This window comes from Amblyomma maculatum, chromosome 2, assembly GCF_055883805.1.
Source record: "Amblyomma maculatum isolate TAMU_Amacu chromosome 2, ASM5588380v1, whole genome shotgun sequence".
Taxonomy (NCBI): Eukaryota; Metazoa; Arthropoda; class Arachnida; order Ixodida; family Ixodidae; genus Amblyomma; species Amblyomma maculatum.
In genome coordinates this window covers 59,027,826-59,049,431 of record NC_139345.1, presented here as the reverse complement: position 1 = coordinate 59,049,431, position 21,606 = coordinate 59,027,826, and the positions used below count along the sequence as shown (strand labels likewise).

Below are 21,606 nucleotides of genomic sequence, written 5' to 3'. Positions count from 1 at the left end.
TTTAGGGTTGCAACTTTGCTTGTGCATGTCTCTGTTCTTTTAATGCCAAGTTCCGGCCTGATTGTGGTTTTGGTTCGTAGGGCATGTTGATTGAACTTGCATCATTTCATCGTGGCAGTTACACTGTGCCAGAGAAGCTGTGGTATCACTTGTCAGCTGTCTCACTGTGTATGAGATTGCTGTAATTTAGGACTACTGTCTACCTTGAATTGCAGCAAACAGCATGTCAGATCAATTGCAATGGATACATATTTGCACTAAATCTTAATGACATTGTTTCAAAATGTTGTTTACATATTTTTGTAAATGTTGTTTACATTTACATATTACACTGTTCTTCATGCTGCTGTAGTGGTGGTGGCATTTAATAAAGCGTCTTGTGTTAACTGTGGCATATAGTTACTGGTGGCTCGGTAAAGTGGGTTTCCTTTCTCCAAAATCTAGGTTCGGTATGCTCATTATAGGTCAGCGGGAAGCTGTATGACAGCCCTGTTGCCCCTTTGAACAGAGTGCGGGGGAAGGCTGCATGCATTTATAGTTAATAGTCAGGCTTTCTAATGCAATAGCATTAAAAGCCCCATTCACTGAAAATCTGGCTTTGGCGTTGTGAGCGAAAAATCACGAGCATGGCGCTGACAGGCAGTAGCTAGCAGCTGACATGGCCATGCATTGACTGGACGTAGGGAATTGCCTGACGTTACATTTGGCAGGAGCTGCTAACTCGGGCCTGTACTTTCTTATGGAAGAGTTTTATCAGAATTGGCCTGCCAGGATATTCGAATTCAAGTTACCTCTAGGCTGCACAGGCATGTTCTTACGGCTTGGTTAAAATGGGGCTTTATGTGTGGGTTGGTAGCCTATGCTGATGTGTCGTTTAACCTTAAAGGCTGCACATAAGTGCCCCCTATAATTTTTTGCTTTATATGTACTTTGATACTACAGCAACTTGAGGTGCTTGTACTTGCCAAAGTTAGCATTTTTGTCGGCGTCCTGTTGCTGTACTCACAGGTACAGTTGCGAACAGAATAAAATGGACCACGCTTCAGGATTCAAATGCTTTTTTCCCGTCGTCTAATGGAAATAAATAAGCTTGCCCATCTCGTGGGAAAAGACAAAAGTAAATATTAAATGTATGTAAAAAGCATGTTATGTTTTGCTAAATAACGCGTCAAAAGATTCTGACCTCCAAAGCATGGTCCATATTCTTCTGTCCGCGACTGTACATCATGACTACATACTATATTAATTCAATAGCATATAAGGTCCCATGCAGCGGAGAAGCTGGCATAGTTGTCAGGCATATTGAAAAGTAGGGATTGGTTGAGAGGATTATGACATCAGATGGATTTGACAGTGATTAAAACATCAGATAAATTGCGATTAAGAGGCATTATGACATACAAGAATGCGAAACAGATTAATTTCACTGATAATAAAATTGGTGTAACCGGGTGGGACCCAAACCTGTGACCCTTACATCATGAGTGATGCGCACTACCCTTAAGCCATCGAAGCATGTTCATTTGTCTTGGTTAAAGAGAGAGGCCTTATGTGTCTCGTAGTACATGAAACGAAATTTCGAAAATGAGACATCCTGCCCTTTGGCCCTTGTAATACCCCAGCGACTTTTCAGTACATGACTGATTCTGTTTTGTGCAGCCTGAAGCGGAAAACATGTCTGTGATACTCAAACGACATTGTCGTATTCTCTCCTGATTTTAAGACACTCCTTTGTCTGCTCGGAGAATGGGTTGAAATGTCTAACCAAAGGCAGGCTCAAACTTAATACAGTAAAATCTCTTTGCAAGAGACATGGTTACAAGAGGCTCGGTTATACACGATTTTACAAAGGGGTGAAGGGTGCTGCCATATTGGGGAGCTGGGCTGCTCTCGTAGCACAGGAAAGTGTTGACAACTTCCCCCCTTAACAGCCCAGCCTAACCGGTTTCTCCAAAGTTCGTAAAATGGTCTATAAGAGACGCTTGAAAGTGGTTTGGTTGGTTTTCTTGTGCTCGCCGTGTTAGCAACTCCTCATACAAAAGGCACGGTTGCAAGAGGCTTTTGGTTACTAAGGACCACTTTGTGGGCACCTAGAGTAAATTCTTTTGAGAAGAGACACAACTCGGATACTCGCACAACGCGGCCGACATCATACTAACTCGTATGCTCTTCCCTTCTTGTTCCCTTGGCTGGATTCCATTTTGTTCTGCAAGTGGATGCTGCACATCACATGGTTGCTGGGCTATTGTCTCATTGCACTGAAATTTCCATCATTCTGCTTCCATAGTGGAAGTCACACTCCTGCACTGACTGTCCAGTTGAATTTGCGTTGGCTTGGATTTCCATCCTAGCTTTCGCAAACGCCGGTCGCTTTGTACACCGGTAGTCGACCGGTCGGGCTCTAAAGCTGTTGCCATTTACACGGGAAAGTCTGCTCGACAATTCATATGCATAATTGCGCGTCAAACAGAAACTCAAATGTTTAAAAATTGGGTTCAAGTGAGTTAAATAGTTACTTATACAAAAATGAAAACACGCATAATAGTCAATTACTATATTATGTTATGCTTACCTTAGAGTGCTTCAAAGGCATTGTGAGCAAAAAGAAGGCTTGCAAAGTGAAGTGGTTTACCTCCGAACTTCGGAAAGAAGCTAGTACAATCTATATTCACAAAAAGACACTGTTGTGGAGGGTTTCTTTAAGCCATTCTCAACAATTCCCTGTTAATGTGAGTGAATTTGTTTAAATGCACTTTTATGCTGGTGTGCAATAAACTGGCCTAATCCGACTCCTCAGTTATTTTAGAATTTTCGTTTTCAAGAGGCCTTGGTTATAAAAGAGAGAGAGAGAACTCTTTAACAAAAAGCAAAGAATTTAGCCGGTGTTTAGGATTCGCTGACATGCTACTCTGCATAGGAAAGGGAATTGGGAAGAGAAAGCGGTATTAGAAAGGTGTTGAAAATAAAAGAAACAAAAGTAGGGGGAGATAGAATGCAACCATAAAATGCATACTAATAAGGTTCATCGTCGAGTAATTTTGAACAATGAAGCGATGAAATGCATAGTCCTACTAATGGGCTTACAAAATTCACAGCGTGAAATATGCATGACAGTGACCAGCAAGCGCACCAAGTTCATAGCGTGAAAAATGCGTGAAACTATAGCTTGCCAAGAAGCCCAATGTCTTCTAAATATTAAACAGAAAGTCTATTGCTCGTCTTTGTTGCCTAGGGCAGGCTAAGGGACCTAAAATACTGTCCAATGCTAGAGGCACTGGGGAGAACTTCTCCCTGCGGTGTTCATAGGAAGCACGCTCGTCAGTATATGCAGGACACTCAAGCAAGGTATATTGTACGGTTCCAATCGCACCACAGTTGTCACAGTGCAAACTGCTCGTCTGACCAAAATGGTATCGCATGTCATTTATAAATGACAGTTCAAGTAAAGTCGTTGGTGGTGGTACAGAGTCTGCACATAGTGAGGTAATCTGGTAGGAAATCTCGATCTCAGATGTGGGTCTACTGAGTGAAGAAATTGGTAGTGAAGTGTTGACAAGCTCCAGAGCTGATACTTTTCTTTAAAAGCTAATCTTTTAGCCAGTTAGGGCGCATCAGATTTTGTGAAGGTGGTACGAATATACCTCTGATGTTGGTAACCTTTACGAGCTGCTTCATCTGCTTTTTCATTGGCCAGAATGCCACAGTGAGCTGGTATCCACTGATTTGTTATGCAGCGGCCTGCGGTAATAGCCAAATGATGTAGATATCCGATGTCAAGGGAAACAGGTTGCTGATTATTAGTTTTCTTGAGTGGGCTGGAGCGGATTTGCAAAGATGCTTTATAGTCTGTAAAGATAACCCAGCGACCATGGTTTTGGTGCAGGATATAGGAAATAGCCGATTTAGCACTGTGAAGCTGTGCTGTTGTAAGTGATGTCTTCCGCTGCAACTGGTAAGAAAGGACATGACTTGTTGAGGGCACGTAAAGGCCACAGGAAGAAGTTTCTTGAATAGTTGAACCATCAGGGAATATGTGGGTGTACTGCATATATTCCTCGGTTAAGTGGGCGAGAGTAGCTTGCAGTAACGCTGCCTGTGGCATTCGGCTGTTTATAATTACACCTGGAATAAACATCCTCAAGTTTAGAGGCGGGACTGTCCAGGTGGGAAATGTCAGAGGCTGTAGTTTGTTTGGCTGATTAATATTAGGCAGGGGCAGAAGCTGCACAGCTTGTCCAAAGCCAGAATTACGATGAGTTCGTTTGACACAGTATAAAAGTGCTGCTTCCCTTGGAGGACATATCGGAGATCGGAATGCATAGTTTTCTTTGCAGCAATCACATCCAGGGGCAAACATCCTGCTTCTGCTAGCGTTCGTGATGCAGAGAAACCCTTTGGGAGTCGATGGAATATCCGCAAGCAGTTGTTACTAAAATCTATCATGTATTCAGTCTATTGTCAACTTTCAGATTGCATGCACATCCTTGAGCCTATCAACATGCCAGAGGCAAAGACAGGCTACGTTAAACAAGCTGGCGACTTGGGCCACAAAAAATGGATTTGTTTTCCCCGCACAAAACTGTAGCTGTGCTCTCCTCACTTATAAATTCCTGCAGATACCTAAATGAAACCCCTTTCTTGTCTGTAAAAAAAAAAACAAATTTTTGGGAATGACATTCAACAAAAAAACTCTCCTTTTGTGCCACACATTAATGATCTCAAAAAGAACGCTTTGCAACCTCTGAATATACTGAAAGTGCTCTCAGATAAACACTAAGGATCTGACCGGACGTGCCTACTACTCATCTACCGCTCTCTAATATGCTATACTCTGAATGCATAGTGTGTGGTTGAGCAAGACCATCATACCTGAAGAAACTAAATCCAATACGTAACACAGGGCTCCGCCTTTCATACGAAGTCTACAGAACAGCTCCTTTCCTAGCCTGCTTGTATGAATGAATGAATTCCCTCTTGAAAGTAGAGGAACCACAATTACATTCGCATATATCTTTAAAATCGGATCCCTTCCAAAACACATCTGCTATTCAATATTAACACAGTTTACGTCTTGAACAATTTTCGCCAATAAACCTCATGCCACTAGGCCACTTCTCTTACGATTTGAACAAATGTGTCGAGATCTCGACATACTGCATTGTTTACCTGGCATTGCCAAAAGACATAAACCTCCATAGTATGATTTTCCAGCAGTCTGTGACCTCAACCTCACATGGTTCTGTATAACACAAACTCCAAGACATGTCACTCAATAATTCTACGAACTCAATGAAAAATACAGCACCTTCATAGTCTTCTGTATTGACGGTTCAAAAACAGCTGATTATCTTGGAAGCGCAGTGGTACAAGGAAGATGGGAGAAAATAATACGACTTCTGCAGTATGCATCCATCTTCATCGCCGAGTACTACGCCATCTCTGTCGCTGTAAAGAAAATAGTGAAAGAAAGTATTACAAACAGTATTATTTACACAGACTCCCTTAGCGTACTCACAGCCCTTCACTCCGATAATGCAGTCCCACCGCTGCTTAGGGACATCATACACATCATAGCAGCTGCCATTGCACATGGACTAAACATCAAATTCTGTTGGATCCCAAGTTACTTTGAAATCAAAGGAAATGAAGAGAGCAGATGTATGCGTGGCTCAAGCTCGAGAGAAACAAATAAAGAAAATAAATGAACCATTTAAAGTTTGCATAAAATAGCACATTGCAAGCAGAGAGATTAATGGCAATCCACTTGGAATAATGCCGTAAATAATGAACTTCACTTGATGAAGCCTGTGTTGGGAGAATGGAAATCATGTACTCACTAGGAATTTTATAAGAAACTAATTTTATGCCGCCTTCGTATAGGATGCACACAACTCTCATAACTTCCTACTCGCAAAACAAGACAAACTGATTCGTGATACATGCGGTGATGACCTCACTGTAAACCACGTCTTGTACTCATGTAAAAAATTTCAAACACTGAGGAGAAAACATTGCACAAAGTTCTACTACGAACACATACGTTTACACTCGTCATTAGTTGTAGGTGAAAATGCCATTGTTGACTTATCCTGCATTCTTTGTTTTTGGAAAGAAGCTAACATCATAACACAAACTATGGCTCAGAACAATTACAATCGATAAATACATCAAACTGGTATTTAACCTTGTGGTTGGCGCATGATAGCCTCTGTTACTTATCCCTGCAGGGGGCACCTGTTAAAGCAGGGGTTTGCGTGTACTGTGCGACACCACGGACCCCAGCACCCACGCTTAGCCGTGCGTGGCATCGCTGGGTCTGGGGAAAAGGGGATCCTGGTGGTTGAGCCGATGCCGAGTGCTTGGACCTTTAAGGCCCCTCGGCGGAGGCAACACACCACTTTGGCCCACGCTTCCCGTAGACGGCACCTCCAGGCTGACCCACCCGTGGGAAATCGGCAGTCGCCTTTCCCTATCCTCCCCTCCATCTTTTGGTTTCCTATCTTCTTTCTTATAACTGTCCTGTCTTCTCCTATCTTCAATTCTTCCTGCTTCCTGGCGGCAAGGGTTTACCTTGTGTGGCTAACCACCATGCGTTACGCCATATTTGGTTATAGTCAGGGTGTACGACTGGCGTGGGCAGGGCTATCTTCCAAGTTCCTGTCCCGTCCCCTTGTTGGACTCCGTGGTGGGTGGTTGCCACCCTGGCTGAAAAACATACTATTTTATGGCTTCTTCTAAACTTTCAACCGATCGCCTCCCTGCGAAGCGGGGGCGCACCGAGTTCACTGCTCAGTTTTTTGTGAAGACTGCAAACAGCTTTCCTCGATACCATGTAATTCATAGTGAGCACACTGGAAAAACTGCAAGACACGTCTCCCCATTCATTGTGTCAAGACTCTAACCGATGCCATAGGGCAAGGATACAAAATAAAGAAACTAGGAAATGGAGACCTTCTTTTGGAAGTGCTGTACCGCCACCAGTTCGAGAAACTCTCAGCAGTCACTGCATTTGGAGACACACCAATTGTTATAAGCCCGCACAGTTCATTGAACACCGTTCGTGGTGTCCTCTCAGACAATGACCTCAAATACATGACCGAAGAAGAGCTTCTGGAGGGACTGAAAGATCAAAACGTCACAAACGTCCACAGGATAAGAATCAGACGAGACAACAAGGAAATCGACACCAAACACTTTGTCCTCACCTTCGCTTTGAGCACACTTCCAGACTCGGTGCAGGTGGGGTACACAAAAATCAGCCTTAGACCCTACATCCCTAATTCGCGATGTTGCTTCAAGTGTCAAAAGTATGGTCACGGTGCACAGAGCTGCCGAGGCCGACCCACCTGTGCTAAATGTGCCGCTCATGAGCATGAAACTGAAGATTGCAATGTTCAACCACACCGTAGTGCAAACTGTGAGGGCGCCCATCCTGCCTACTCACGAAGCTGCTCAGTATGGAAAAGAGAAAAAGATATATTAACCCTCAAGGTCAAAGAAAACCTAACATTCAAAGAAGCGCGGACAAAGCTTAAGAATCAAAACCCAACATACTCCGTTGTGACGCAGCAGGCAGTAGCATCACAGCGGATTTCGGCGCCTGCCCAGGCCACGCACAGTGAGCCAGGAGCAGCGCCATCTGCGCCCTTGGCGGAAGCAGCTGCCGCTGCTCTGCCACCCGCAAAGCAGGCCGCTCGAACCTCTCGGTCAGCCGGCCCCAAGGCACCGCCACAAATGGGGAAGTCTAAAACAGACCTATCCATCCCCTGTACACAATCTTCCAGCACATCTGACGATGTGATGGATACAACCCCGCCTCCGCTGCAGCGGCGGCAGAACTCTCTGGAGCGTAAAAGAAGGGACAAAATCCCTATTACAGGTCCAAAGGACCAACCAACATGTTTTTTTTTAACTTTTTCACCGTTTTCTAAACATGTCATTCCTAATCCACTGGAATTGTCGTGGCCTTTTAAAAAACTACAATGACGTAACAGACCTTTTAAATTCACTGTCCCCTGTGGTCCTATGCCTACAAGAGACCAATCTGGGACCTCAACAAAAAAAAATCTTAAAAAAGCACAAAGTGTTTCTATGTGACAGAGAGCAAGCAGGTCGCCTCTCCGGAGGCGTTGCTATTGTTGTGCAGAGCAGTATTGCAACGCGAGAAGTCCATCTCAAAACTAATTTCGAAGCTGTTGCAGTTACTGTTGTTCATTATAAAACAATCACAATATGTTGTCTACCTTCAACCTCATGTCATTGTTACCCTTCACGATTTAGAGGAACTTTTACAACAGTTACCTGAACCATATATTTTAGTTGGAGATTTTAATGCACACTCCTCCTTTTGGGGGAGTGAGCAAACAGACAGTAGAGGACGTATTTTTGAAGATTTTTTGCTGTGCAACAACGTCTGCCTCCTGAATACAGGTAAACAAACATATTGCTCCCCAAGCTCAGGAAAAATGAGCTGCTTAGATCTATCATTTTGTTCACCATCAATCTTCACCGATTTTAAATGGGACGTTCTCGACAACCCATATGGAAGTGATCATTTACCTGTCATAATAAGTCTAACATCCTCGCCCTCCATCACTCTAACCAAACCACGGCGATGGAAACTTCACTTGGCAGATTGGAAACTTTTCCAGTCCAAAGCTGACCTCATAAAAGTATTTTCAGAAAATCTCAGCATAGATGAGCTGAATGAAGAGATTACAGCTTGTATTACTGCTGCAGCACACCTAGCTGTTCCACAGTCCTCTGGAACTGTACAGCCAAACCATAAAGTGTGGTATACACAAGAGTGCAAAGAGGCAAAAAGAAAACAAAATAGAGCTTGGGGAATATTCCGGAGATATCCCACACATGAGCACCTTATAACTTTTAAAAAGGCCAGGGCTAAAGCACGGTGCATTCACCGCGAAGCTGAAAAAGCCTCATGGCAAAATTATGTGTCATCAATAAATAGCTCAACCACATCTAAAAAAATGTGGGAGCAGGTTAATAAACTAGACGGCAAATACTATCCTTTCACGATTCCACTTTTAACAACTCCTGGTACACAAACGAGTGTAGAAGAACAAGCAAACATATTGGGGGAACATTTCGCTACAATCTCTAGTTCGGCACACTATACACATTCCTTTATAAAGTATAAAACAGCAGCTTAAAAACAGACTCCCAATAGCTGGAGGCACGAATGAACCTTTTAACTGTTTAATTACACTTGAAGAAATAACAAGAGTATTAAATGCCGGTAAACAAACTGCACCAGGACCAGATGGAATACATTATGAAATGCTTGCTCATTTGACTCCATTGTCAGTAGATGCATTATTGAAATATTTTAATAAAATATGGATATCTGGAACAATACCAGAAGCCTGGAAGACCACTCTTAAAGCCTGGGAAGCCCCCGGACTCCCCAGGCAGTTATAGGCCAATAGCCCTGACGAGCTGCCTTGCGAAAGCTTTTGAAAGCATTGTAAATACAAGGCTCATGTTTGTTCTTGAATCCCGGAAATTTCTTGATACCCATCAGTGCGGCTACAAAAAAACATGTTCAACTATTGATCACCTTGTCCGACTGGAAAATACTATCCGAGAAGCCTTTATCCATAAACAGCATTGCCTTGCTGTATTTTTTTACCTCGAAAAAGCCTATGACACCACGAGGAGGTTTGGGATCCTGCGTGATTTGGGAGAGCTTGGCATTCGCGGCAGGATGCTAAAATGTATAAGTGACTTTCTCTCTCAACTCTCATTTTAAGTACGTCTCGGTTCTACCCTTTCTAAAACCTTCATACAAGAAAATGGTGTGCCTCAAGGATGTATTTTAAGTACTACTCTGTTTATAGTAAAAATTAACAGTATAGCAAAAATAATCCCAAAATCCGTTATGTACTCTGTCTACGTAGACGACCTTCAGATTGCATGTACATCCTCCAATGTGTCAACATGTGAGAGGCAAATACAGCTCACAGTAAATAAACTGGCAACGTGGGCAGATAGGAAAGGCTTCAGGTTTTCTACTCAAAAGTCGGTAGTTGTTTTGTTCTCTCTCAGAAGAGGACTGCACATTGATCCCACCATCCACCTTAATGATGTTAAGCTACCTGTAAAGCACGAACATAAATTTCTAGGGCTAACTTTTGACAGAAAGCTTTCATTCCTTCCCCACATAAACAACCTAAAAAAGAAAGCTTCAAAATCTCTCAATATATTGAAAGTCCTTTCACATAAACACTGGGGATCTGACAGAACATGTCTTTTAAAAATTTACCGCTCTGTGGTTCGCTCATGTTTAGATTATGGCTGCATAATATATGGATCTGCAAGGCCGTCATATTTAAAACGACTGGACTCCGTACACAATTCAGGCTTGCGTATTTCAGCTCGTGCATACAGGACATCCCCCATAAACAGCTTATATGTAGAAACCAATGAACCATCACTTACAAGCCGAAGAAACATGCTCACATGCTCATACACTCTAAAGATCCGTTCACTGCCAAACCATATCTGTTACCCAATAGTTACAAAGTGCCAGTCTCGAACACTGTTCATAAACAAACCCCAAAAAATAAAACCACTTCTGCTCCGCTTTGAAGAGAAATGTCAAGTTTTAGACTTAATAGACTCATTACCTAATATTACCCGAAAACCTGATGCACTTCCACCATGGTACTGCCTGCCGTCTGTATGTGACTTCACATTAAACCAATTCCAGAAAAAAGAAACACCACATGAACACATATTGCAGGAATTTTTAGCCCTAAGTGAAAAGTACAGAGAATATGTGGCATTCTATACAGATGGTTCAAAATCTGCACAATACGTCGTAAGCGCAGTGGTCCAAAACAATTGGAATAGAACGGTACGGCTACCACACAGTGCATCCATTTTCACTGCCAAGTGTTATGCAGTCCTCATGGCCCTAGAAAAAATTGAAATTGAAAACATAGAGAATAGTGTCATTTACACTGATTCTTTGAGCATACTAACAGCATATAATCATAAAAATGCAGGGAAATCGCTTATTGGTGACATCATACACAGCATAAAAACAGCCACAACCCAGGGACATACTGTAAAGCTTTGCTGGGTTCCGAGTCACATAGGAATTGATGGAAACGAAAGCGCTGATATATGCGCTGCACAAGCTCGACATATAGAAATGAAGAAAGTGCACGTTCCCTACAAAGAAGCAGTCAAATTAATGCAGTCTAAGCTAAGAGACAGATGGCAGTCTAAATGGAATAATGAAGAAAATAATAAGCTACACCTAGTAAAACCTGTCATATCTGAATGGAAGTCATGCACACACCAAGAACGATTCACTGAAGTCATTTTATGTCGCCTCCGTATTGGACATACACACCTTACACATGGTTATATTCTTAGAAAAGAGGAAATACCAACATGCGACCTTTGCGGAGAAACAATCACAAATAATCACATTTTATATACTTGTACAAAGCTAGAAGAACTGAGAAAGAAGCATTTTACAATATTTTATTCAGAACATATTCCTCTTCACCCTAGCTTACTCATAGGAGAAAATGCTCTTGTTAATATATCATGCGTCTTTATGTTCTTAAAAGATGCCAACCTTCTTAACAAATTGTTTTTTTTTTTTAACCATATTCAATACATCTGCTGCATGGACAGCAGATCTCATCATGTGTTTGGCGCATGATAGCCTTAGATGCTTATGCGCCATAAAACACAACACAACACACAACAACCTCTTACTTATGCGCCACTAAACCCAACACAACAAAATATTTCAGATATTTGAGCCACAATCGAGCAAAGGCAAGTCTCCAATACTTCAGTGCACTCAGCTTCCTACACAGCTGCCACCATTGTCACTTTTGGGTGTTGCCCAGTCCTGAGCTCATTTTTCTTTCCTTTGCTTTTCTTACTCCATTTAACTCATCCAGGACATTTCCTTCCTCAATGTCCTGTGCCTCCTTCATTCCATGTCCATAGCCACCTTCTTTTTTGCACTTACTAGCCTTTGTGATGTGCCCAAGACTATTGGAAAACTACCTCTTCTTGTAGCAGCTCTTGAAGGGACACTGAAGAGAAAATGAAGTAATGAAACTTGTCTGTGGTATCTATAAAATATCGGTTCCCAATCATATCCTACATGAAAAGTTCTTGTAAGGTCGGTAAGAACCGATTCTTTCAATGGCAGAGCTTAAGTGCCCCTTAATTTTCTTTGCTCACTTTTGAAGGTTGCTTTTTCCACTTTATCAGTTATCATTCTTATCACACCAATCAAATATGATAGTCCTGATATCAAATTGCAACTTAAAAGGGGCCAAAAGCTTGTTTTTAATCGTTCTTTTCCAGCTCCTAATCATATGTATCCGGAAGTACAGATTCTTTCTTCAGTTATTCAGCTTTAAAGTTGTCTGACATATCGTCTATCATCAGATCACAAGGTGATTGAGTTGTTAATTGGAAAAATGAACCTACATAGATGAGGATTGGCCTTTTATTGATGAAACTGTTACCACAGCAGAGGTCAGATGCATTGCATTAGAGCAAACCTGTGCATTGCTCTCAAAAGTTTAAAGCAGTTCTCATCTCGCAGCCAAATACAAGTATTGCACGTTTAGCAGTTTGAAAGAGTCTTCAATTACATGTCATCTGGAGAAGTCTTCAAAAGTGTGCCCCTTGTTAAACGGTCTATATTTTTTTTATCAATTTCGACAGATTTGTTTCCTAAACTCTCAAAAACGTGTCCATTGAGTCAGAATGTATGCATTTTTGGCCTTACCTTCTAAAATAATTTTTTCAAATACCTACGTGTTTCTATGGACTAGGCCATAAAGAGGTATTGGGAGCCTCTTTAAGAATATTCGATGCTAACAGTACCAAGATATCAGTTACGGCAAAATGGATAACGAAATTTCGTTATGATAATTGAGTGAAGCGCAAAACAATGTTTCTGTGCCTTCACAGCTCTTGTTTTTCATGTACTTGTCTGATGTCGTAAGTTTAACATTAAAAAGTTCACATCTGAGATAAATTTTTCGCCACGCTTTTTTGGAGCCTTGTCAAAAAACTCAGGTCTGAGAAAAATTTTCAGAAGTTCCTGCTGATATATAGGTATCAACTCGCTGTGTAGTAGTAGTTTTCTTCTGATTACCAGCAATGTATGTGCTCGCCTGACCTCGCTCTCTTATTGCATTGTGCTTTTTGTTGAGGGTGCATTTGTTCCTTGCAGCAGGACTAAGGTGAACCAGGGAGCTTCCACGAAGAGTGCCCTTTCAAGTTTCGCCAATGAAAGGTGAGAAAAAGGTTTCAGTTATTTATTCCTCTAATGGAGCTCAACTCTACAATGAATGGAGCTAGTCACTGATAGCTTAACGTGACAGTTAACCTATAATTAGCCAGCATGCTGACTCCAATTGGACCCCAATTGTGTGTGTCATCACACTTGGTGTACAGTATGGTCCACTCTTAGAGTGAGTGCTTGAGTGTGCAGTGGCTGTATGTGAAGATCAAGTTGTACTTTTAAGAACTGCACATGGTGTTGTCCAGTCTTTATTGTATGTACCAACTAAACTAGACTAGCATAGAATGCTGCACTTATGAATTAAAGGGATGCAGCGCTGGCTACCGGTTCGTGAATATGAAGATTGACCCATATTCCCAATCGATTACACATATTTGAGTTGACAGGAAAAATACTGCTACCACATTGCATTCAAGCTCACAGTGTTCTGTTCTCTTCTGCTTGTTCTGCAGCTCTCAGGACGCTTGTGGTTCTCTAGAATATTTTTGCTCTTCACATCGGCTTCATCAGATGACATTGCATAGTCCTACAAAAGGTGTTGCAGTGCAGAAAGTGGCTTTGCCAACACATTTCTTGTTGCTGATCACTCCTCCAACGTCGGCCTCAAGTTTTATTGCATGATGCAGGTTCTTTTTAATAAACTTTTAAAGCTTTATTTTGTTCCTGCCCTTCTGCTGCAAAAACTACATGAGGCCCATTGTCACTTCTGCCAATGCATTGTTGTACACTATTGCACTTTTAGTAAACAGGCATTTATCTAATATTCCCATCACTTGATGATCACTCAAAAGCGTGTCCTTGCGGGATAAAAGCTTAAATGGCTGCTGCAGTAGCATCGTGCTCTGTTGAGCCTTAGCTGACATCCTGCTTTAACTGCGTTTCTTTCTTGTCAAGCTGCTATCAGCTAGTGATTGTGAAGAGCTGAGACCTGGGCCACAGCTAAAATATTACAGCTAATATAATGTGAAAGTATTGCTTTAGTAAGGCTGCAATGAGTATTAGACAGAAGAAAATTTTAGCTCATGCAGAATTTTCAACAAAAAAAAAATAATAATATTGTACACACGAATTAACAAGCAGCACAGCATGATATATGAAAGCTGGATAGGATGAAAGGGTTACCCTTATGAAGCAAAGAAGGAGAGCAGCACATGAAGAAAGGAGGAAACTTAAGTTGAGGTTGTCCCAGTGGGAAAATGTCCTAGAGGGAAAAAAAATGATCCCAGGTTGAACTTGTGACATCACAAGCAAGTAGCCAATGATCTATTAGACTCGATTAGCAAAGCTGGTTAAAGGGAAAGGCTGTCGGGAATGATGAAAAGTCGGGTGGAGAGGTGAGATGAGAAGTTTGTAGGGAATAATGTGCCTGCACCTTTTTAGGATTTAGGGATGCAAAATGGAGGGCTTTAGGAAAGGCCTCTGTCCTACAGTAGATGTAAATGAGCTAGTGATGACTCTAGTGATGGTGATCATTTTAACAAAGGGCCCGAAGCTGCCTTAATGTTCGTGGTGAAACTGTGTTGTTTGTTGCTGTGATGCTATGGCAGTTATGAGCGTCATTCTTTAGTGCATTGCTATTTTTTGGTAGTTTTGATAACCTGAGAACTGTTTGTATTTTTTTTTTTTTTTACAGTTTGGAATTTTTTTTTACTGGCAACCTTGAACAACATTAAACATCTCATTGCTAAGGTATAGGTATTTAATTGTTCATTTGTGTCTGGTCTTTTTCTCTTCAGATCCGCCGCCCAGAGAATCACCAGGCTTGGTAGCTCCAAACAAAGGCATCTAGCTCTCAAAGAGAACACACCAGCTGCTAAGCCTGAGCATTCCTTGACAAAGGCAAATGTTGGTTTCATCAAAAAACAAGGTGAGCATGTTCTACACGTGTTCTCGCAAAAAATGTTTTTCTCGGCCCAATTTTTGTTTTGTTTTTCTGGCTTTAAACACTTTTCGTAGTCTCAATGACTTCAAATTAACAAGATTTCACTGTATTAGTGTACAAAATAGTTTTTTACTTTTAGTACTACAAGGTTCTCTCAGTTTCTTTTTCTTTTTAATGCTTTATAGTATTTAGAAGAACAGCTAATTATTCTGATGGGGGTGAAAACAATCTTTTTTTTTTTTGGTTTTGGTTTGGAAAAGTTTTGGTTTCTAGCCTGAACTGACTGGTTCTGATATTCATAACTATTGAGAAATATTCAAAACTACTATTAGAAAATGTTTAGTTCCTAACCAAAAATTTGATATTCACACACCTCAACTTTTTATTGCAGCTATCCGTGGCGCCGTCTACAAAGACAAGGAGGTAAGTTGTAACATGTATTTTTTTGCGTGCATACATACATACCCTATTTATTTACATAATGATTATATTCGGTATTACAGATGTAAGGACAATTTTTCAACCCCTGCATAATAAGCAGTGCAGAATCTTTATTTAAGTGTTCTTAGGAGGGACATGTTGCTAAGAAGCATTTCGGCATTGAGAGCATTTACGTTAAGCAAGGTATGGGCAAGGTGCACAAATACTGCTGCTCGATTTTTTGCGGGGGTGCCTTATAACACAGTACAGCCATGCTGGCAACATGAGCACCCCGATGGTCTGGTTTTGCATTGTCCAGCAGGTATTAATAAGCATAGCTATTTCTGTGTAGAATTCGCAGTGATTGATACATTTATGCTCATCATGAAAGAACTGCTTTCACCATCTGCCTGCAATCAACACAGTTATCTCACATTTGTAAATGAAGGTACTGTTATTCTCATCTATACCTCTGGCAGTGAATTGAGCCACATGCCGGTAGATATATTTGCGTTCATGAGCACTTTCCTAAACTATCAGCCAAACTGTCCTTGGGGGCCTATTTACCAAATAGCATCATACACTCACACTTCTGCCTTGATGCCTATATAAAAATTGTTTTTCCCACCCACTTGCCTTATTATCCTATGCACTCGAATCTAAGTCGGCCTCATTTCTAAGCTGATACTCGAATGATGGCATGCCATTTTTTCCTCTTTCACTGATTTGTAGTTGTGTATATTTAAGCTGGGCATATTGATCCTAGACACGTCAATAGAATCTACGCTATATAAGTGAAAAGCGACACGCACAGGGATACAGGCACTTCAAAACGGCAGCACACAATTCACTTACCAGAACATAATGCCCCTTCCTCGTTAGTTGAGATTCAGCACTTGGCCAAAGCCAGCACTAAGTCTTACATGTGGGATGGGACCTGTAGACGGCACAAGGTCGGTGATGAGCATACCCCTCTTGCTCCCCTGATGATACTGGCTGAGTCATGGCCATTGCCACTGATTGTGGCATTGCTATATCATCTGTAGATAGTTCGCCTGTTGGCTGCTTGTCTGGCAAGCAGTCCTCACACAGATAAACCAAACTTGCACCGGTGCCCCGCCATGGGGGTGCAGTGGTTAGGGCACTCGACTACTGTGTTCAAGAATGCGGGATCAAATCCCGGTTATCGTGGCCGCTTTTCGATGGAGGCGAATAGCAAGGCACCCGTGTACTGTGCGATGACAGGGCACGCTAAAGAACCTTAGGTGGTCGAAATTTTCGGAGCCCTCCACAACGGCATCACTTATAGGCCGAGTCGCTTTGGGACGTTAAACCCCACAAACAAACCAAACCACCGACGGGGGGCTCTTGCTCTGGAGAGAGAGAGAGATATATTTTAATGGCAACAGATGTCTGCCTGGTGGTAAGCCTAGCATGCTACTCCTGATGATGGTTGAGGGATGAGGGTGACAGATTGTGGGAGGGGAAGGGGAAATAAATGAGAAAAAAAAGAGAATCGGTGTCGCACACTTTCACACGCACATAAGCACACACAGATGAGTTTTAAAGGGTATTGATCAACCCTGTGTCCTTAAGAAAAGTTAACTTTCACACGCACATAATCACACACAGATGAGTTTTAAAGGGTATTAATCAACCCTGTGTCCTTCAGAAAAGTTAGTAAGGCCTTGGTAGCCCTCGCAGCAGACGATCCGTCGCACCAAGGACCCAGGACATGTTCAAGGCGCAAGGTTGTTTCTTTAGGTAAGCTTAAATTATTGCGCAGTGTCCTGCGATGTGCAGTAAACATGGCCCAGCTGTTTCCCAGGCTAGTGGAGGAGCGAGTACTGGTACCCATTTAGAAAAATGGTCCAACACAGCATATGAGGCGATAACATCGGTGGCGTCTGGCGATCTGAGGGGAACAGATCTAGAAGCGGCTTGCTGATTATGTGGATCTAAAACGGGCAGCCGAATTCATAATCCTGGAAATATTTTTACATCTGCATCTACTGCTAGCGCTTATTTATCAATCTGAGTAAGATTCCACTCTATGGTAGACAATGTCTTTGAATAGAAGGCTATTGGTGCTTCACTGCCATACGTGATTTTATGGCTCAACACAACTCCTATTCCATACAGAGAAGCATCACAAGCCAGGATGAAGGATTTCTTTTCATTGAAATAAGTTAATATCTGGCTGTATGACAGGAGTTTCCTCACATTATCAAGGGCTCTGTTGTACCTGGCCCCCGACCTGTGTAACTTTCTTGTTCAATAGCCAGTTTAGAAGTTCTGCAGTAGTTGTCTTGGGCGGCAGAAAAGCATGGTAAAGTTGAAAGGCATGGTGCATCTACAATGGATTGAGTTTTTTTCATGCATTGAATGAATTCTCTCGGTACCTTGAAACCTTACAAACCCTACTTATCACCCCGGGTTTTCTCTCTTGACCTTGAGCCCTACATCTTGAATCTTTCAGACTTCACTTAGGCAACTGAGCAGTTCTTCATGTGAGGCTCTAGTAATAATCACATAATCAAAGCAAGCTATAACACCAGGTGGCCTTCTTAAGGCTCTTTGTGATACTGGAAAATTCCTGTTTCAAGTCTGTGGACGTGAAGGCCTCCCCAATGAGTTACGATGGTCTGAGATTCCGCCTCTTCGGTCACTGACACGTGCTGGTATGCCTGTGCCAAGTCAAGCTTTGCAAAGGTGATACCAATTGGAAGGATATGCCAGTTGGTAGCTCACCACTTCTACTGGATATGCATGTCGCTGCAACACCTTGTTAACCGTACCCTTGCAGTCTGCACAGATATGAACCTCCTCATTAGTCTTCAAGTGGCCTGACGCTGTGTTACAGTGGTTACGGTGCTCGGCTGCTGTGTCCAAGGATGCAGGATCGAATCTCGGCCTTGGCGGCCGCTTTTCAATGGAGGCGAAAAGCTAGTCACTTGTGTGCTGTGCGACGTCAAAATTTCCGGAACCCTTCACTACGGTGTCTCTCATAGCCTCAGTCGCTTTGGGACGTTAAACCCCTTAAACCAAACTAAACAAGACCTTCAAGAGGGTGACAACAGGGGTTTTCGATTTTGCAAGAACAGCACTATATAAGCTTGCCCAGCTCTCATTGATCTTTGGGCAGATAGTAAAGGACACTCTTCTTGCCTTCAACTGCACAGGTATGATCTCACTATTGAGCGAAAACTGCTTAAGTGGTCCTTCGGAGTATCCCAGTGCTCCATGGAACACAAAACGGTCACGAAGCATGGCTTGGAGGAAGGTGAAATTGCATTTCTGCACAGTGGTACAAAGGGCTACGAGGTAGACTGCGCAGGCTCCCCCTATACCCGCTCACAGCGGTGGAACTCATATCACCTCGCAGGCTTCGGTGGTTTCAGAGCTAGGTGCTGCTTAACTCTTTCCCTACCGCGCTCATTGAGCACTTCGCGTGCCGATTTTGAACCCTTCCGCGTCGCTCATGGACACGCTATACCATCTAGTTGTGCAGTCGAATAACTGAAGTTTCGATTTTGATGCTGTTCACATTTTTCCCGCGAAGCGAGTATTTTTGACCACGCTCCAAACACGCGGCAGTGTCTCAGTCGCATGCGAGAATGGCAGCATCTATGTCGACTATGCGCTTTGAATGTCGCAAATCTGACGACTACGACTGTATACGATCGATTTTATCGATGACCCAAGCAGAAGTGACTCAGAAGATGCTGCCTTATCGTCAGAATTCAGTTCTGACCCCGATGACGATGGAAACCAGCCAGGAACATTGGCGGTCACATTTTGTTGGCCCATTTTGCATTCGTCTGGGACCGCTCTGGTTGTTTTGTTTGTGTTGCTGGTATCATTTATCACATTCCCAGGGTGTCAACATCATTTGGGCACGATATCTTGCCTCCCACAATACAGGGAATGGTGTTCTGGCCAAGAAGGGAACCGGGCATCCATTTCAGCATGATGCTCTGCAACGGCCCTCGTTGATTGCTCATTATGCATCAAAAACACTATTCAATACTGAACTTTTATTGTCTCACAGGGTGTGGCCAATATAATGCTGTACATTTCTTATATCTCGAAAAAATTTTAAAATTTTTGTCGTTTCATTTACAAGTGCATTTCGTCAAGTTTTGTTCAACTTTTTTCTTGGTTGGTTCTTAGGAAGGGAAAGGCGCAGTATCTGTCACACTTGCTCTGTGGACACCTGAACCGCACCGTAAGGGAAGGGATGAAGGTGGGAGTGAAAGTGGATAGAGAGAAAGGGGGGTCGTAGTGGAGGGCTACGGAGTAATTTTGACCACCTGGGGATCTTTAACGTGCGCTGACATCGCACAGCACACGGACGCCACTTCGTTTCGCCTCCATCGAAACGCAGCCGCCGAGGCCGGGATTCGATCCCGGGAACTCCGGCACAGTAGTCGGGCGTCTTACCACTGCACCACCCCGGCGGGGCTCAACTTTTTTCTAAAATCTGGTTTTTGGGAAATTATATTGTGTGTTACAACCCACAACTTTATATTCAAAGTTGCATGTCTAAAAAGGGAATCTATTTAGCTTTCTTTTCATGTATTGCATAAAATTTTAGACATGATAGTTTTTACAGAAAAAAAACATCTACTGAAACCTACAGAAAACGGCCAATTTGCCTACGGTAGGGAAAGAGTTAAGCACGCTGAGTATTGTTTCGAGCGGCATATCCTTGAGCTGGGCCGGTGTTGTGAGAGCTTTGGCCAACTGGACGATGGCGGAGTTGCAACGGCTAAGGAAATTGACCACCTGTCACCAGCACCTGTGATACCTGGTGCACCCAGGAAGGATTTGAACCACTGAGCACAATCTTCCCTGTCCTTGAGGTGGGAGAAGTTAAGAGCATCCATGCAGACCTCAGTGGCCATGCTGAGTGGGTGGGTATCGGAGCTCTGTCAGCTTTCCTTAGAGGCTGCAGTGTTGTTGTCAGGTAAGGACACTATCCTCATCATCAGTGTTGGGTCAGGTTCATCAATTTTGGACACACTGTGTTCGTCGACATTTATTGCAAAACAACGTCAGTGCAAGCTGCACTACAAGTGCAGGTACATGGGCACTTCAGAATGGCAGCACACAATAGGTTCGCACGGCCATGGTTGCCACACTTGTCTGCTGCTGGCACCACTGCAGGGGCACACTATACAAAAAATCCACTTATTAGTAACATAAAGTGTATTCTTGTTTATAAACCTTTGATTCTGATCTGAACTAAGACTAGTACCTCTGCCATAATTTTGAAAATACTATAGACCTAGATCCTAATAAATAGGATATTGTAGCTTATGAGAAAGCACCAAGAGACCTTGCAACAAATATAGAATAATGTATGTATGGTGATAACATCGTTTATTTTCCTTTGCATTTGAATGCTGCTTGCATGTACAGTACGTAAGGCCATGAAGTGTGCAAGCATTAAATAGTTTCACATAGGAGATCCCAGCGAGGATGGATGTGGGAAGGCGGGACATCACATCACCAGCTGTGCAAACTTGCCCTCTGCTACGGGCTGGCACATTCACATGGGCGACAGGGAGTTGCCGAGAGCAGTATTGCTGATCCAAGCCATACGCAGCACGATAGGAAGGGCGGAAAAAAAAACATAACATAAACAAACTCGTTCGAAGGAGAAGGGATGCACAGAAGAAAGGACGCATGACCAGGGTGAGGCAGATGTTATCTGCTTGGACCTTGTCACGCATCTTCTTTCTCCTCCCTCGTGGGAGTGTTCATGCAGGCCGGCTGAGATGTCCCTTTCTCTATAGACAGCGGCCAGTGGCGCAAAACCAGAAGCTGCGATGCTTTGCGGCCTCTCGAAGGCGTGACGTGAGCACAGTCGCCCTTGCTTAGAGAGGGATTCCATTTCCCGTATGAATACCGCTTTACTGGGAGACGTGCAAACATAAGTCAAATGCATAGTCCCTCTCGCTGGCCACACTCCATTGTGCATAAT

The 21,606-nt window shown here is 42.9% G+C and overlaps 1 protein-coding gene and 1 pseudogene across 2 annotated transcripts in view; both read left to right on the top strand.

Moving 5' to 3' along the window:
• Positions 1-21,606, top strand: part of LOC146198756 (uncharacterized) — a 43,073-nt gene that overhangs the window by 18,909 nt on the left and 2,558 nt on the right. The window contains exons 6-8 of one of the 2 annotated variants that reach the window (XM_084594257.1): positions 13,247-13,306; positions 15,052-15,182; positions 15,589-15,620. In XM_084594257.1, coding sequence (XP_084450383.1) covers positions 13,247-13,306; positions 15,052-15,182; positions 15,589-15,620 — 223 coding nt within the window. Of the gene's footprint in view, positions 1-13,243; positions 13,307-15,051; positions 15,183-15,588; positions 15,621-21,606 lie in introns of both variants that reach the window. The other variant, XM_084594256.1, reaches the window with a different exon arrangement.
• On the top strand, positions 6,725-12,069 carry LOC146198757 (uncharacterized; annotated as a pseudogene).